Source organism: Amblyomma mixtum, chromosome 3 (assembly GCF_055824585.1).
Source record: "Amblyomma mixtum isolate Tamu chromosome 3, ASM5582458v1, whole genome shotgun sequence".
Classification (NCBI taxonomy): Eukaryota; Metazoa; Arthropoda; class Arachnida; order Ixodida; family Ixodidae; genus Amblyomma; species Amblyomma mixtum.
This window is the reverse complement of record NC_143014.1, coordinates 379992709-380010306: the sequence shown is the minus strand read 5'-3', so window position 1 is coordinate 380010306 and position 17598 is coordinate 379992709. Positions and strand designations below refer to the sequence as shown.

At 46.9% G+C, this 17598-nt stretch overlaps 1 protein-coding gene across 1 annotated transcript in view; it reads left to right on the top strand.

Annotated features, from left to right (window-relative positions):
* Positions 1-960: 960 nt before the first annotated feature.
* LOC149356970 (uncharacterized) overlaps positions 961-17598 on the top strand; it is a 47643-nt gene continuing 31005 nt past the window's right edge. Inside the window, exons 1-4 of the mRNA XM_089576475.1 lie at positions 961-1077; positions 4231-4267; positions 6050-6136; positions 6806-6899. Coding sequence (XP_089432601.1) covers positions 961-1077; positions 4231-4267; positions 6050-6136; positions 6806-6899 — 335 coding nt within the window. The remainder of the gene's footprint in view (positions 1078-4230; positions 4268-6049; positions 6137-6805; positions 6900-17598) is intronic.

Genomic DNA, 17598 nt, shown 5'->3' with positions numbered 1-17598 from the left:
CATAGGACTGGCATCGCCGGTGTAAATCCGGTGAGGCACAGCAGACGTTTCACACAGGTCGAGTTACAAAGTCGAGAATGGTACTGTAGGACGTCAATAGGTGGTAAATATGTTCAGGTTACTCGGAGCTCAGCTCTTGTGCTCTTGTGCAGCTCTTGTGCAGATCTAAGAGGGCGATTGGAGGTGGATAACGGACGAGTGTGAGAAGGCGGAGCAGGTGTTTGAGGTAAAACGATTCAGGCGGCCAAAGGCGACAAATAAGCGAGCGAAATGCCTTCGGCACGAACTTGGGACGTCCGGCTGAAGTAAGGACAGGGAGTCAAGCGCTGTTCTGGGTGACACGAGAATGAAGTGCGGTAGAACGACGTTATGGTGCAAACAGCATCGGCAAGGGGCAATCGACGTAGTCGCCACCAGGAACAGGCGGAAAAGTATGCATAGAGAGGAAGACAGCTGCCAAGAGGCAGGCGAGCGAACTTCGTGGATCGAAGGCGGGTAGAGCTGGAGGGGGCGTTAGAGCATCGGGGCAAGTCCAGTCGAAGAAGGCCGCTTGAGCAGTCGATAAGGGCTTAGTGAGCTGTTAAGAAGTCCAGCCTAAGGATCACGCCATGAGGGCACTGGTTAAGGACGGTTAGCAGAACTGGGATGTAATGTCCGCCAACAGTGACAGGGGCAGTACTCATTCCAGTAACGGCAACAGTACTGCCATCCTCGAGGCGAACTGTGGGTGAAGCGGCAGGGACCGTTACTTCCTTAAGATAGCGGCGAAAAGATTAGCTGCGTACGGATCTTTCGGCGCCAGTATCAATGAGGGCATGGACAAGAGCATCATCCACTAGGACGTATAGGAGATGGCAAGGAAAAGCAGTCGCCAGCAGAAGATTTGCACTCCTGGGCATTAATGCTGCGTCGCCTCCTGGAGCTGCATCGCCTAGTTTCCCGAGAAGCGGCCGGCGGCAGATGGGGAGGAGCTGCGGCGAGGAAGAGGGCAACGAGAACGGTGGGTTTGCTGGAAAAGTGAGAAGCTCGGCCTATGAGCAGGTGAAGCGGTCTCGGAGCTGGGTGGCTCACAGCCAGGCAAGAAACGGCGTCCGTAGTCGGCACGACCATCACCGTAAGAGAAGGGCGTGGAGGCGTGCAGCAATAGCTGCCGCAATGACAAGGGATGTGACCAACCCGTAAGCACGCGAAACAGTTTGGCCGATCGTCAGGGGCATGCCATTCACCAGCATTGCGCGTTATAGGGAGCCTTTCGTGAAGGCGTTTGCAGGCGTAGCGGTAGCGGCCACAGAAGGGACTGGCCTTGATACAGGTTCTCCAGTGTGCGGCTAGAGGACATGGTCATGTTTGCAACCTCCTGGCGAGTAACGGCCTGAATGAGGGATACAGTAGCCAGCGTGTTGTCCGGCAAAGGCGGCGAGGGCCTCTATTTCACGGCGCACGATCCGAGTCAAGTTGTCAGGGTTCGAAGGTGCCGCAAGGTCGGTAGATCCTCGCGTGAGGAGCTGGCAGCTGGTTTGGTTGATGGTCAAAATGGTGCTAAATTTTTCGATGTTTGCCTGCTGAAGGCATCGGCACAGCTGTAGAATGGAATCATCTGTGGAGCAGTCTTTATACAGGAGAAGCATGAAGGCGTCGTCAGAAACGCCTTTTGTATGTGTCCCACCTTATCTGCCTTCGAATTTTCCTTATCAGCTTTCTGCGCAAAAGCAGGACTTCCTAAATATCGGAAATGCAGGATTCGATGGAAGATTGGACACCAGCAACAAGTTCCTCATTAGCGGTGAGCTGCTCTCCGAGAGGCTTCCCAGATAAGTCTCAGAGCTTCTGTTTGCATACATTCCGCACTTAAAGATCGTCCTTGGTTTCGAACCATACGCTTGCTTTTCCGGCAAGGTAAATTATAATGTTCGCAAGCATGAGCGTACTGTCCCACCTCTTGTGCTTGCTGAAACGGTCATGAAGCGAGAGGTCCTCGATATACACGTCGTCAGTGCCGCAGAAGGTGCCCGGATCACGGGGGTCAGCCAGGACGACAGTCGGTGCTGTTGGCATGGATGGAGCCGTTCGGTAGTCGTCGCCATCGTACCAAGGTGACGGCCATTGCGTAGGTTAAGCTTGTGGGTGCGCGCGCGGTGGTTGAAGGCGCCACCGAGCACCTTCACTAAATGTTACGGGCAGGTATACTAACAGCTGTGCGGCGCTGACAGGTACTATACGACCAGAGGCTCAGAAACGCTTACATGCACTCTCTCAGGGATGTCGTCTTCAAGAGCCCCGAAGGTGTCTTCCTTCTCGGCTCGTACAAAAATGTTAAGCTTGTGCGCACTCCGTGACAGAAGGATCAAAGAGACAGGCTCACTGATAAGGTAGAAATGACATTCTTCCACAGTGATCACAAAATGAACAAGGGAGGGGAAAACCTCAGGTTGCTAGAGCCAACGTTTCGACAAGGGGACTTGTCTTCGTCTGGGCAAAGCGTTCATCATCGGCAGGGATTATATAGGGCCTTCGCTCCGAGGAGGAAGGCCCCGGGGGTGGGGAAGGAAAGTGGTGTGGGAGGGGATGCGTGTCAGGAAGGGGAGGGAGGTGAATCATCATTCGCTAGGCTGCAATAGTGCAACAACCTATATCCGGGGGGTATGCAATGAACAAAAGGCTTTGAAGGGGCTGCGACGGGGGGGGGGAGGCGCTGGGTGAACCTGCAAAACTCAGATAAAAGGATTAGTCAGCGTGGTACAGGGAAATGATAACAAGGGGAAAAAAGGGGGGGGGGGCTGGCACTGGAAGGAGAAAGGAAGGGGGGCATTTCCAAGGAAGGACAAGGCAGGGGGGGGGGGGGAATGGCTCGTGTTCAGAGAAAGCCAAAAAGTGGGGGCGGAGGGGGTAACAGGAGTGTCATGGTTTCCGAGAACTGGTAGCAGGGGATTAGGAGAAAAAGAAAAAAAAAAGGTGAACAAAGGAAGAGGGTGACAAGGCCGGAAATGGGGTGGAAGATATGACTTGGGAAGGGTGCAAGGAGCGACAATATACTGACGCTGACTAATCCTTTTATCTGAGTTTTGCAGGTTCACCCAGCGCCTCCCCCCCCCCCCCCCCCCCCCCCCCGTCGCAGCCCCTTCAAAGCCTTTTGTTCATTGCATACCCCCCGGATATAGGTTGTTGCACTATTGCAGCCTAGCGAATGATGATTCACCTCCCTCCCCTTCCTGACACGCATCCCCTCCCACACCACTTTCCTTCACCACCCCCGGGGCCTTCCTCCTCGGAGCGAAGGCCCTATATAATCCCTGCCGATGATGAACGCTTTGCCCAGACGAAGACAAGTCCCCTTGTCGAAACGTTGGCTCTAGCAAACTGAGGTTTTCCCCTCCCTTGTTCATTTTGTGATCGCCAAGGACCATCTACTGCACCCTCTCTCTACCATATTCTTCCACAGTGTATTTCAAGTTGTGGTAGTTGCTAACAGAAACGAAATACTTTTGCAGTTATGCTGTGTAACTTACAGAACATTTGTTGATTACACCGCAAGCACGACAACGATCACACACTCATCCGCACTTGGTTGATTGGGGTCATCCTCGCCGGCGGCGTCAGTTGCATCAGCTGAAGCATTCATTTCATTAACAGGACTGGAACACTACAACATGGTGTAGTTTTCATGATACTGTAGTGAAACTTCAGTTTCTTAACTATGCCTCGAGCATCCTCGAATCGACGTGGCTATGCTTCATTTTTGTCGGCTGATAACAATTTTGGGGGCAATTAAAATCCGCCTTCAGAGTATGACGTCATAGTGCAAACGGGTCCCTTTGACAGCCTGGGGACCTCTTTGCTTATCACTTCCCAGACACGGACACGTCTCTTTATTTTGCTTCATTTTTTATTGTATTATGCTTACATTTTAGTGTTTCTTGCTCACAAGACTTCTCTTTAACCAAGTCTACCGAACGATGAAAAATCCACGACGTAATAAAGGACAGAGACTGCGATAATGAAAGTCGATTGTTGTTTCGGTATCTAGCCTCACTTAAAAATCCGAACGTTCATTACTAGCTAAGAGTGCTGCACTTTTGTAACGAATCACCTGAGTTGTACTGTATTTTATCCCCACTTCTTTCAACGCAATAAGGAAAAAACGGTTCTTCGGTGGTCAAGAACCAAGGGGCTACGGTTCGAGTCCCGGCTCGACAGTTTTTCTTTTTAGCCCGTTTATGTTTCTTTTTTCAGTTGCACTACATAATGGTGGTGAATGACGGCATGACCAGTGAGAAATTCTGTAGTGACGCCATCACTGTTGTACTGTGTGATTGTTACCGGGGTTATTTACCAGAGCAATTTAATGCGCTTGTGACGCCCCCCCGTTCTCCACCAGTCAGGAATTTACTCTAAACGCACATGAACTGAACGGGACCCTTAACGTTATGGCAGTAAAAGCCACCTTCATAAAATGATGCATGGAAACGTGCTCGCGTGGTGCTGTGTACCTAGGCTTTTTCATTTTCTTCGCTTAAAGCACGGCTGCATGGCGGGGCTCTTTTAGGACCAGCGGTTGTAGCGAAAGATCTTAGTACCGTGAAGTAAAAAAACGTATAAACTAGGGAGATTAGCAAGATAGGCTTTTCTATTAACAATTTTTACTTTTATCCTTTGCCTTTGTACTTTTCGTTCTAGCCTTAAACAAAGAATGTTAACCCTCAAACGTCTGCTGAACACAGTTATGGGGAAGTAACTGTCCAGCTTCGCCAAACGCATGGAGCTTTCATCTTTTAGCACATAGCAAAAGGAGAGGAACCGTTAAATATGCGGTAAGAAACGAAGAGCATTAGAAATATTTTTAGGTTGTTAGTGTGTAATTAAGGGCTCAGTGACCGATCCGCATGAAGAACGTTCGCCTTAACAAAAGTTTTGCAGTGATGGCAGTGATTGTTTCAATGCACCATGGCTTCATTGCAATGCTCAAATTGTAACGCAGCCACATGCTGTGACAGTGGAGCTAAAAAAAATCTGGAGAAATCTTTGCGGCCAGATTCTTTTGCACCCTTTCAAGTGCTCCATACAATGCTCCATGTCAGATGCAATAACAATTCCTGAATTTAGCAGACAATATAGCCAGATTTAAAATAGCTATTTCAGTGCTGCATCGGTGTATCGACGATACAGTATTGGAACTCAATTTTGGTTGGGTATCTTGTATCGGTATCTGATATACAAGTTTTGAGGGTATCTGTATAGAAGATCTTATTTCAGGCATCGCGCCCATACGTGGCCTTAGCTTTGCTGCTTTCATCTAGTTGCTGTCCTGGTGCAAAGTACCTTTCCACAACGACGAAAACACTGTTCCTCAGTAGGCGCCAAAATCAAGAAAACGACTGCTGGTCTGCCCTCTTAGGGCCGTTTCACATGCATGCGATTCTCGCCTGCGACGCTGCGAATTCTGCCTGTCTGCGACTGGGGAGAGCCGTCGGTCTAGGCGCAGACGGCCTGCGACCACGTTCCGTCCGGTTGGAATTCAGTCGCAGCGTCGGTGTGTTCGCTCTGCGACTGACCAGTGGGCAGCGCCGAGACTGCGCACGACGTGCTATCACGTGGGAGCTGTTGCCGCGGCCACGGCCGATCTCCAGGCGCGCGCGTCGAGACCGTCCGCGACAACAGCTCCCACGTGACGTCACATCACGCGCCGTCTCGGCGTGGGGTCACGTGGGAGCTGTTCCCGCGGCGTAAGCAAAACTGTTTATTCTAATCAAAACATACCAACTGTTGCCTTGCATCTAAAAACACGCTGGTCATAACATCAGCAACAAATTCTGTGCAGCGTTTCTGTCGCGTTTAATCGTGGGTTGCCTATGCGAACATCGAGCAACCTTGCGTGTCCCTTCGACCCAATTCGCTGGGCACGCGTTGCATGTGAAAGCACTGTGCGAAAATCGCACTGCGGCGTCACCGACTAGGCCGACTATTTTCGTTCTAGTTGCAGCATGTGCAGCTTGTTCTAGTGCCTATGGGTGGAGTGTGTCCGCCTCACACATTGGATGTCTACACTGCGCAGCCTCCGATGCAGATGTGCCAGTGATGAAGCGGATCGTGGCATATGACGGCAGCAAGGACATAGTGACCACGGAGAACTGGGAGAGCGGTACGTACTTTTCCTCGATTGCTGGCGATGTGGCTACCGCTTGGAGGAGAGAGTGTTAGCGCTATGACCTATTAACAGGGGTCAGCACGCCTGAGTTACTGCAGTGGGGTAGTCGACGCGTAACGTGGGCTAGATCACTACTTATTTTGCCTCTTTTCAGAAGAGAAGCAGTGCTGTATAGGCACTTGGGCCCTAACAGACACTCACTACTTCTAACAGGCACTCGGTGTTTAGAGCGCACAAAGAGAATGAAGCGTTTGAAAGGCAGGTTTCGTTTGCGGTCAGTTTCTTTTGTATGCATATTGCACCCAGCCCTTCATACCGTTAATGATGTCTCATAAAATCACAAAGAAACTGAAGCATCTATAACAATTTCTCGGCAACATGTTCTCAGAGGCGTATTTTGACAATATCATCATTGTCTAAACTGAATGCGTGCCAGACGTGCGCAGCGGAAGAGTTCATCTATGGTTACCTTTCCTACATTTATTATGCTGTAATGTGTGTCATGTGCCCTTCATTTATGTGCGTGTGAGGGATGTTTTTGAAGTTTCACATTCAAAATTACCTCGTAGCCTAACAAGGTCTCTTCTTACCCTTCGTTCTCTTTTGAGATGTTCCTCGTGAAGTGGTATTGGTTGCTATCGTACGTCTTCTCTTCGCATGCAGAGGCCAGTGAGCCAGGACTGCAGTTTCCTGGCACCTCCAACATGCAGTCTGCCACTCAATGGAGTCATCCAGAGGCTTCGCAGTACCACCATGGGTATAAGCTGTTTTCTTTTGCTTTGGCAGCAATACCCTGTTTCCTAGCTGGATCCGCGATGCCCACAGCGCTCAATTTGTTGAAGTTCAACAGGGGTGGCTTGTACAAGGCAAGTAAGAACGTCTTATTCCCAGTCTAATCTTACACAAGATCTACGAAAATGCGCATAGCTGGTTCACTTTGTCGGTGAGTGCCTCAAGTGCGCATGAACGCCGACTAAAACGTGGAGTTACTGAACTTTCAGTCGCAGTTCGTGGTGGATTTGAGGTGTCCACTGACAAAATGAACCAGCTATGCGCCTTTCCTTTTTTTTTCAAAACCGAGAGAGCTTTTAGACCGCGAATAAGATTAGACTGGAAATAAGACTGTCTTCTTTGCTTCGTGCAAGCCGGCCTAGGTATTCGCAGCGTTGGGATAACTTGAACTAGTTTTTCCGATCAGCTAGAATTGGGGTGGAGGTGCAGTGACGTAAACAGAACTCTTCTTTTAGCGGCGGGGAAAAGTTTACAGCTCAGTGTGGTGCGCCCTGAAAATTTTCTTGTTTATGTTCCTTGTGAGACACAGGCAACGTTTCTACGAGCACTGTTGCTCTCCGGTGGCAGCCAAACCACTCTGGCTCGACAGTTCTCACAGCTGCACATTTGCACGCGGCTTCCCTGAGACAAGAAATTTTGTTCCTTAATTTGAAACCCATTTTCTTACTCATATTAGATGTTACCCATCTTACACCTCACTATTCCTACCTGAGTCGACATGCTTGTCATACATGCTTGTCATCGACAGCATCGATATCAGTTTCGGTCCAATGTAAAATCTACGCTCCTCGCCACTTCGTGAAACAACTGCTAAATGGTTGTTCCTTGCGGTCAGTGGTTGCTGTCTATAACAGTGCAGAGAAGAGCTTGCACAAAGTACGTGACTTGAAGCGAAAGTGTTTGCCAAGAATTTTATGAATTCAGGAATGTTACATGAATATCCACCCTAGAAACGCTGATAGGTAATAGTGTCTAGAAATCGCATGTTGGAAAGAAGTGCAAATAGCCGAAATCGAAAGTGAGCTAGAGGTTTGAAGTGACCTCAAACACCTGAAACTTTTAGATGGTAGTCCCGAGATGGCTTTGCGTAGTCAAAGCTGGAAAGCAAGGCAGGCAACTTGCGCCGAAGTCCTTAAATGCAGGGCTGCTAACAAGGCATTGCTTTCCATCTGCGTTCGCCTCGAGCCAGCTTCTTCCTTCATTGCCTGCAGCGGCAGGCGAAAGTGTTCAACACGCTCCGGGCTCTGAGCTGAGTGGCGTTGAAGTGGCCAAAGCAGCTGTAATCCTCGTGCTAGTTCTCATCCTTGCTCTTACTGTCCTGGATAATAGCACTACATTTCCAAAACAGGTTTTGCACGCTGTCTTTTCAATGCCGTGTTTGTAGTCTTGAAACTGGCCTTTTCTCTCTTAAACTCGTCTTTGAGCTTCTTCAAGTTCTTTACCGCTGCTTCTCGCTTCATCTACATCTCCATCTCGCTCCATCTCGCTCCTTCTGGAGCGCCTTACTTTCCGTGACTAGCCCAGATACTCGACAGCCTTGGAGCTGCACTTGACTTGCATATCCTCTGCGGCCGTCAAGCGAGTTTCGCGCAGGCACTCTCATCTCGCTGCGGTCGCGTGAGAACTCCAACTGTGCTGCTTGTATTCTAAAGTGTACACTGTTCTCGTTTTCAATCTGTTCCATGTAGGAGCTGTGGTGTCTTTCCAGACGCGGCCTTGTTTGAGCAGCAAGCGCTCTTGTTTGCTTTGGAAGAACGTGCTGTGTTTCCCAGATGCGGAAAAGCCGCTTGTACTCAGACCGCAGCGTAGTTATCTCAACGAGAACAGAAAACTGGGCAAGTTGGAACGGAATCATCTTAAAGCAGCGCGATACACAGGACAAGTGATAGAAACAAGAGACGACACGAGCGAGTTATCTCAAGTTGAAGGAGTGGTTTGTCTTCGCCGAAATATTTTATTCCTGTCACTGAGGCCGGACATCGAGAGCATGCAGTCATAGCTGTGCCAGCGGTGGTTGTGTCATTGCTCGCGAAGTACAGTAGTGGACAATAAGGTACAGCATTTTCAATTTTTTCATGTAAACTGAAAACATAGCGAATATAAAATGCCTATACGCTATTTCTGAACATATTATGATGCAATGTTGCCCTCTTCTTCCGCCAGTAGTTGTTGAGGAAGAGGGGGGACTTCGCCTTCAGTCTGTTTTCTATTTTTGTCCTTTTCATCGGTGCTTTCTGTTGCATCCATTTTTCGTCTTTAGTAAGGTATTATTAACTTGCTGTCATTTTGAGCTGACATATTCTGCGGTTTCATGTATTATTGGATGTTTTTACTCGCAGCAGGCTTAGTGTGAGGCTAGCATTACGTCATCTAGACTGTTGAAATGGCAATGATCCGCGGCCACAACTTTGCTATGGAGCGCCATCAGCTCTCGAGGAACCTAAGAGTAGGGCACTCCATCCTTCTCAAAATTTCTTGCAGTATAGGTTTAGAGGAGGTTTGATTTTTCGATCTTCGCAGGAGACACTCCAGAACGACCAACGAAGCTGTCGCAAAAGACATGTTTCGCGTGAGGCTTACGTTATCCGGCTGTACAGCAACTCCATGAACTGCGAGACGTCCTGTTTCAATGTGCTGAACTAAACAATAGGAGATCAGCTCGAACCCCGCACATATTTGAAAATAATAGATTTCAGGGGGATGTAGGTAAAGGAGCACCTGGCTTTGATATATTAGTAAAAAGAGTGATTTCTTTAGACGAACGAAGTGACTGTTGCGCAGAAATGATAGGAATCATCGTATATGTTGCCTGATATCGTTTTTTTAAAATTCGCACTTTAAACCACACACAAGAGAACCTAATGGCAAGGGGCTGATTCTGTACTCCTGGAGTTTCTCTCCTTCACTGAATTCAAGGTACCATGAGCAAAAAGGTTGATCAGGCATTCTTGAAAATGTTTGTATCCATAAGTTGGCGAGAATCTGTGATTTGGATATGTGTTTCAACAGAATTAGGACAAGAAGTACTCCTCTACGCTTAAAAATTGGATGAAGAAATGAACGATGAAATTTATGCCGTGCCCAAGCTGGTCTACTTGATTATTTAAGTTCAATGTCTGTGGAAACCAACTGCACATCGTCCGAAGGATAAAAAAAGCCAGGGGCGCCTAGCAGAATGTCGAGAAACTGCTTTAAAAGTCGGCGAACATGAACTACACGCTCACTGACAGATTTCCTGGACGCCGTGATTCTGCGGTGTCAAGCAGTGATCGATGAAAAAGGGTTGCGTGCGTAAAACTGGCGCATTGAGTTATTGTTAAAAGGCATTATTTAAATTGTTGCTTAATTTAGTATTAAAAACATAATAGCTGCCACCTTCACGCAGCGTAGAAAGCAGCCCTTCGATAAACTGGATGAGGGAGCAAATTGTCTTTAATATGATGATGAACACTGGTTGTGGCTGTTTAAAAAGTTCAGTTTTGTCGTCTCACCAACCTCATGTGCACATTTTAGTCCGCAAACGAAAAGTTAAGTTCAAGAAAGTGATATATCTATTTGTTGACCACTGTAGATACTGGTCTCTTGAGGAATACCATTTCTGCGTCAAAAGCGTAAGCAGTTGCCCGATGTCGGAAGCACATAATACGGCTGGCTAACAAGGCTTCCGCAATCTGCCGCTACTCGCACAAGGTCTCGAAGACTTCCTTCGGCACTTGCTCAGAGAGAATATTTGCATATCACTTGTTGCGGTGCACCTTTGGTTGAGGGTGTAGGTATGGTTGCACGTGGTTTCACTCAGCAAATACCATTCATTAAGGTGGGAGTCTTTCGGTTATTGACGTTTAAATGTGCACTTGAAACATCTGCCAGTTTTCGCCAGCCAGCGTTTCTTCTTAAGCACGTCGACGTCAGACGGGTAGCTTTCTGTGGCGTGCCTAGGTGACCGGCAGATGAAACACTCATGCCTTGTTTGGACGCATTGCTGCGCAAAACAACGCGAGGAGCCTCGAGCTGCAGGGTTTACTTCTATCCTTTAATGAGACGCCTTGGGAACGTGACATTTTGGATGAGTTGGCTATTCTTACTGGAAATGTTGTACTGGATACGCTGCTTAGGAGCACTTATTCACTTCGGGCTGGCGCCTCGTGCTGCGCCCTGTGCTACTCTGGACCAGGTACCATTAAGCTTCGGCATTGACGTGCACCGGCATCTCAGAAAAGCCAATCTTTTTACCCTATCCTGATCATCGACAAAAAGGTAGCTGTACTTATCATTAGCAGCTTTCTTTAAACTTTAAAATTAAAACGAGAGCGCCACGTAGAAAGTAACTAGTATTTTTGAAGAAAAAACATGACTCATTTCATTTATCACAAGAAACTAATTCATTTTTGTAATTCCAGTGCTAATCTGATTTTAATTGCCCGTCACACATTATTGCACTCAAACCTATCAAATAAAATCATGTTTATTTCGGTCACCAATTTTGTTAATGGTCTTCTTGTTCTCATGGCCGTTCGTCTGTATTTTGTGCGACAATATTTTTCTTGATTTTCGTTTTGCTATTAGGCAACTTATGTCATGTTTGATAAAAAAATAGAAGAAATGACATATAGCAAGGAGTACCGTCATGCATTCCCATAAAATATAAAATATTTCAAGGGTGCCGCAGCAATCTATCAGACTAGGAAACCTCTGGGCATCCGCGGTAGATTTACGGACGCTGAACTACAAATAAATCCTATCGTGCCGGTTGCCTCATTGTGGTATCATTGGAACACTATTTCGAAACGGAGTTCTTAGTATCAATGAGCATGATTGGTAGATAGAGATCCCAGGTACTCTTGAATATTTTTCTCCTCCACCCAAATACTTATCCTGGAACTAACATCCAAGCGCACACCAGGTGCTCGCCCACACTCACGGCGCTGCCACATGGCCACTATAGATCCTTTTTCCCTCATTTTTGAGAGCCTCTCGTAGGGAAAAGTCGAAAGAAACAAGCAAAGAAAAAGGTCTGTTTAGAATATTCTCCTATCTTCATTAAATTTGGAAATGGCTTAATTTAGGCTTCTCTTATTTAAATAAGGTCATGGAAAAAGATTGCGAGGTGCAGGTTTGAGGAAAATAACTGATTTCTGCGTTTCCTCACTAGCCAGCCAGCTGATGTTTGTTCCAGCGAACCGAGCATCCGCGTCCTATCGTGCCTGTATGCTTTGATTGACCTCCTTTGCTTCAGGAGGACTGCAAAGTGGAAATGCAGCTGTTGAGGATCAGGTATAAGCAAATGTGTTGAAAGATGACGGAATGATTGTGCTAGAAAATGTAGCCACCCTCTATGGGCAATATCTTATGACCTCGATCATACCGTATTCTCCGAAGAGCGCTAACATCATCGTAATCTATAAGAAAGGAAACGTCAAGTACCTGGAACATTATTTACTGATTGGCTTACTGTCCATTGCCTTCAAACTATTTACTGAGGTAACCGCTTTCAATCGACCGAATGATCAGGCAGGCTTTCATAAAGGATACTCGACAATCCTTCGCTTTTAAATTTTCGCGATATTATGATTTACCCCGACCAGACGAGTTTTCGTCCATCTCTCTACTTCGTTGACCATGTTCACAATATCATTCAGCTGATAGGGAAATGTAAATAATATAACTAAACACTATATATATCCTTCATTGATTAGGAGAAAGCATATTACTCAGTGGAACCCTGAGCAGTCATGCAGGTATTTCGCAATTTCTTCGAATAATGGAGTCGCTTAATGATGTAACCATTGTCCAACCGGATAGCATACTGATTACACTTGACGCCGTCACTTTGTACACAAATATTCCCATAATTAAAGGGATCGACGTGCTCTCGATCGCTCTAATTCAAAATCCATAGCCGCATAAATCTGTAGTATTTACCGTGCTACTTCAGTTGGTACGCACCCTCCACTATTTTGAGTTCGAATCTTTTTATTGCCTCCAAGTATATGGAACAAGTATGGACACTCCGTTCGCAACGACTTATGCAGATTTTTATGAGGTTACTGGAGTCTAAACTTCTAAATTCATTTTTCGAAAAACCGCCATGTAAATGTGTTATATAGACGACGTTTATATGGTATGGTAACAAGGGTCTGAGTCTGTAAAAACCTTCGTGTCAGAACTTAATTGATTCCGCTTTAGCATTAACTTTACCTTCCTGTACCCTTAAACGCAAGTCGTTTCCCGACACTGCCGTCCGGTTAGAAGATAGCCTGTTTGAAACCACACACTAAAAGAAGCCTACAGACCAACAGCAACCCAGATGGCCAAGATTGTCGTACGGACGTCCGATTAAGGTCCGTATGTCCGACGCCGAATTCAGACATCAGAAGGAAGGACGAATCAGATCCGAAAACTGACATCCGAATCCAGATTTTCAGTGGGCTTACGAGGGGCGTCTTTCTTCGCACTAATTTTGAAATACGGGCAGAATAGAAAAATCCCTTTTCCAGTCGGCAGTAAACCAGTATATTTTGTGTCTGGTTGCTGGCGGAGGCGGGAAGGATTAGACAACTTCCGAATGCGGACTCCTATTATTAGAAGCTCGAATTATCTCGGCGGCATCTAGTCTATTACTTGTGCTTTGCACCTCTAATTTGCAGCCGGAAAACTTATCTAACTGTAAGCTGCAGGAGCAGTACATGGAATGGTGTCTGCATTGTATTCTTTAGCACAGTCGCTTGAACACAAACGCCGCGCTCTGTTTGCATTCGGCAGGTACCCTGTCGTTGCGTCCTCCAATATGTCAGCCAATATCCTACAAGTACTCCTCTTACCCCTCTATAAACACCCCTGTTTCCAGCAGCTCACCCCCTCTGTCTTGGCCACTCCCCCGTAGTGGGTATGTGCCAATTTGAGGCCAACCAACCAATCAACGTCCCCGGTGGCGCTGCTTGTCAAGCAGAAGACTTGTTTTCGTGTAAGCAAGCCACCTTTTATATGGAGACACAGACCTTCTAAAAGAGAATCTCTGCGCCGCTACACGCGTTCAATAAATCCGCCACGTGGACGTAACCTTCCCGGTGGTCTAACTCACTGGGTGGAGGCTGCACTCAGAATTCAAGTGGGCGCTGTGCTGCATCCTAAACATGATACACCCCTCCACTGACATGCCCTTTCTGCCCCACTCCAGCTATGGAAGCATGGTTAGCTTTTTGACAGCTTACTCCGGACTTCGTGTTGCGCGCGACTGACATCTACGCAGACACAGGTGCCACACAAACCACCCGCCAGATGTGCGCATGTGGACATATGCGTCTCAGCATCGAGCCTTAATGTATACCAATGGGTGAATTCACGCAATAAACAAAAAACGAGCCTCGAACAACGCGAACGATTGATTTTGGTGCAGTGCCCCGGTACTCTAAAGCGCTTTAATTCTGGTCCATCATGTTTTTCTTTTTTTTTTTGTGACGGAACAGCGCAAAACACCGGGACAAGAGACAAGCGCTGTCTCTTGTCCCGGTGTTTTGCGCTGTTCCGTCACAAATGAATAACCAACATACCCAAGCTGCTGTCCTGGCCATCATGTTTGTTTGCTTTTATCGGATATTCGCTACACTTGACTTGAACCTTGTATCCTGTATTGCTTTTAACTTAAAATAAATTTCCCAGTGGTTACCAACATTAAACTATAATTGTAAACGCTTTAAAAGCACCCTGTTAATCTTTATTTTTATTTTTATTCCTAAGAGCAAAAGAAAGGCCCGCGTAAAAGAATAAGACGGCAACGGTGGCGTCACCAATTAGCCAAAACTAGCCAAAGGTGATACCGAGCTGCGTTGAAGTAAATAACAAATATGGCTGGCGTTCTTTGTGGATGTGTGCTCGTGCGCTCGATTAGCAGGATTATTTTTCGTCGCCAAGCGCTGTTCGCCGATGATGTGGCTCTTGAGGTCGACGAATGAGTACCTCGCGCATCTAGAGGTGACATTTAATTTCGGCAAAGAACGTTCGACAGCAAGAGAAAGAGGCAATTTGCCATTATGCCTCGCTGTACTCATAAGCAGGGCAGTGGAACATTTCTTGCGAGAGTGGTTACTTAAGGGAAGCAAATGTGTGAAAATGCAGCATGGTGCCGTCAAGTGGTACTTTTAATTGAAAAAAAAAACGAAGTTAGAAAAAGTTTGCCTGCGTCGTGTCGTCTGACGTCCGTACACCTAGCCTCCACATCGTAACTCATCTGGAATGCGCGAAGGGTGAGCACAGTTCTCTGGAGCGCTCCGACGGTGCTCTGTTGAGAAAATAAAGTGAATTGTCGGAAAAGGTACTGAATTTGAGAAATAATATACACGCTCGACTCCAGACTCATAGCATTTCAACCGCGCGCAGGAAGAATTTATTCACCCTTATGCTGCATAAATTTCACATTATTAACGCTGCATGCCACCGCTCGAGACTTCTAGAAAAACGTGCTCAACTCTGTACGTGGACAGACCACCGTTGCTGTGTTTGCTGTGATTATGTAATTTGCCGTAAGTGTATATTGTTTGTACTGTTTATCGCTTCGGAAACAGCGTTCTCGTGCAATACATGAATTTTCTTTCCACCTCTTGCTAGTTATTTTTGTTCTTACAGTCGCCTGCCGACGTCCTGCGGCAAAAACCGTACGTAACCGCTTGAACAGCCTGGATATGCACGCTACCCTGCATTGTTCCGAGAAGTGTCCATACGTCCGCGTTCGGACGTCCGTCCTGTAAGCTGCACATAATCCGCGGTTTTTCATCGGATGGTCCGACGGACGTCCGGGGGTTGACTTTGGGCAAAAAATTGGATTTCCGACGGACATCCGAAAGTCCGAATTGGGATAACCGCTGTACTTCTGTCGGATATTAGTGGTCTTGTGGGAATACTCAGATCTCCCTAGCCATCATCCTAGACACTGTAAGGAAATCATATTTATAGTACAGGCAAAGCGCCGAAGAAGAATGTGTAACCATGGCGGCGACTATTTGAGACACCTCTACTCAATAAAAACACCCGGGAACTCCCCTAATAATGCTTTTCAACAAGCAACCGCTCTAAAACGATACGATGTACTTAAAGAACGGACAGAAGTTTACAGTCGGTGGCCTGCCGCCGCACTTATAACGAAATATTCGAACGCCCTTCCGAACATAAACAATATTCTGCGGAAATACCCCACTAACAACGTTCGTCTAGAGAAAGTATTACCTGACGCACCAAGGGTAGCATTCAGGTGGAACAAAAACCTGAAAGATAGACTAGGACATGCTAGGTTCGATAAGAAACCCCCGTCGACAGTGTGCTCATGCTCTCGACCTAGAATCAAGACACGCATGCATTTAAAGAGCGACACTACTATTAAAAGCACGGCAAGCGACTTCAGCTTCGATATTAATACTCGCTTTATCTGCGCGTCGTTTGTTGTGTGCATGCTTCGATGCTCCACTTGTCAGAAACAAGACATCGGAGAAACCGGGCAATCAGTGAGCCACAGAATAATTTACAACCGAGCGGACGCAGCAAAGAATGCAGAGAAGACAGCTTCGGAGCATTTTAATCAACGGGTGATAGCTTCGACGTACATAAACTGTTCATTCTTCACTCAGGCTTCGAATATGCAAGGGATAGAAAATAGAGAGAGACATTCCTAATCCACAGATTTAAACCCTTACAACCATCACGGATCAACATATTCAGAGGAAACCTCGTAGCCCTCAGGCACATTCCTGTACTGGTGACATTGTTCAAGGCGCTCTAGCACGTGGTCAGAGCATTGCTCAGTACTTTATAGCACCACTTTATCGTGTCTATTACCCTAACCCTACACCCCGCCCGATCGTTTCCTTCCTCACTTCCTCTTTTCTTCCTCCTTTCCTTTTTCCACTTGGTTTATTTGTCGTTCTACTTTTACCTCATGCCCTGCACCTCCTATCATTTCTCAGGAACCATTGGCTTCAAAATTCCTTCCCACCTTCCTTTCGCGCTTTCTCAGAACTCGTATCCATTTTCTGTTTTTTGTTCAATTTATTTTCTTGCTTGGCGTTTGAAGTCGGCGTTTGAAGAGAAAGAAACAGAAACCTGTGGAGCGCGAAAAGGTCAACTTCGCTGGCTGCTGTATTACATCAGTACACTATCGCCGAAACCCACCATCCTGCACGTTAAACTGCCGGTCCCTCGCGTTGTGGTTTCGTAGTCCTCGTCTTCATCATCTTTCATCTGCGCGAAAGTCAGTACAAAAGCAGCAGACGAGCACTTACACTTGCAGGCCAAAATTTGAATGCGTCGCCTCTTTACTGACATGAAGGAACACCATTTTGGAGGCGTGCCGCAAATCTATAATAAGGCTTGTTGTTGGCCCAGTTGAACAGAGGAAGGAAACGTGGACAACGCGTGTCTGTATTTTTCATCTTCCCAGTCTTGTATGCTTGCGCTGCTTTCCACCTTTTAAAAACATGCAGCCAATCACACAAAACAGCGGGAGACTTGAACCAAAAAATGGAATTGTCATCGGTGTGGATTAAGCGTTTGCTATCGCATTTTGTACTGCTCCGGGTCCTGAACATCTGCGAATTTTCATATTTTCGCAGGCCTCAGTCCTTTTTGTGTTCGCTCGCATTTCGGCCCGTAATTGTGCACTGGCATTGTAGTGATTT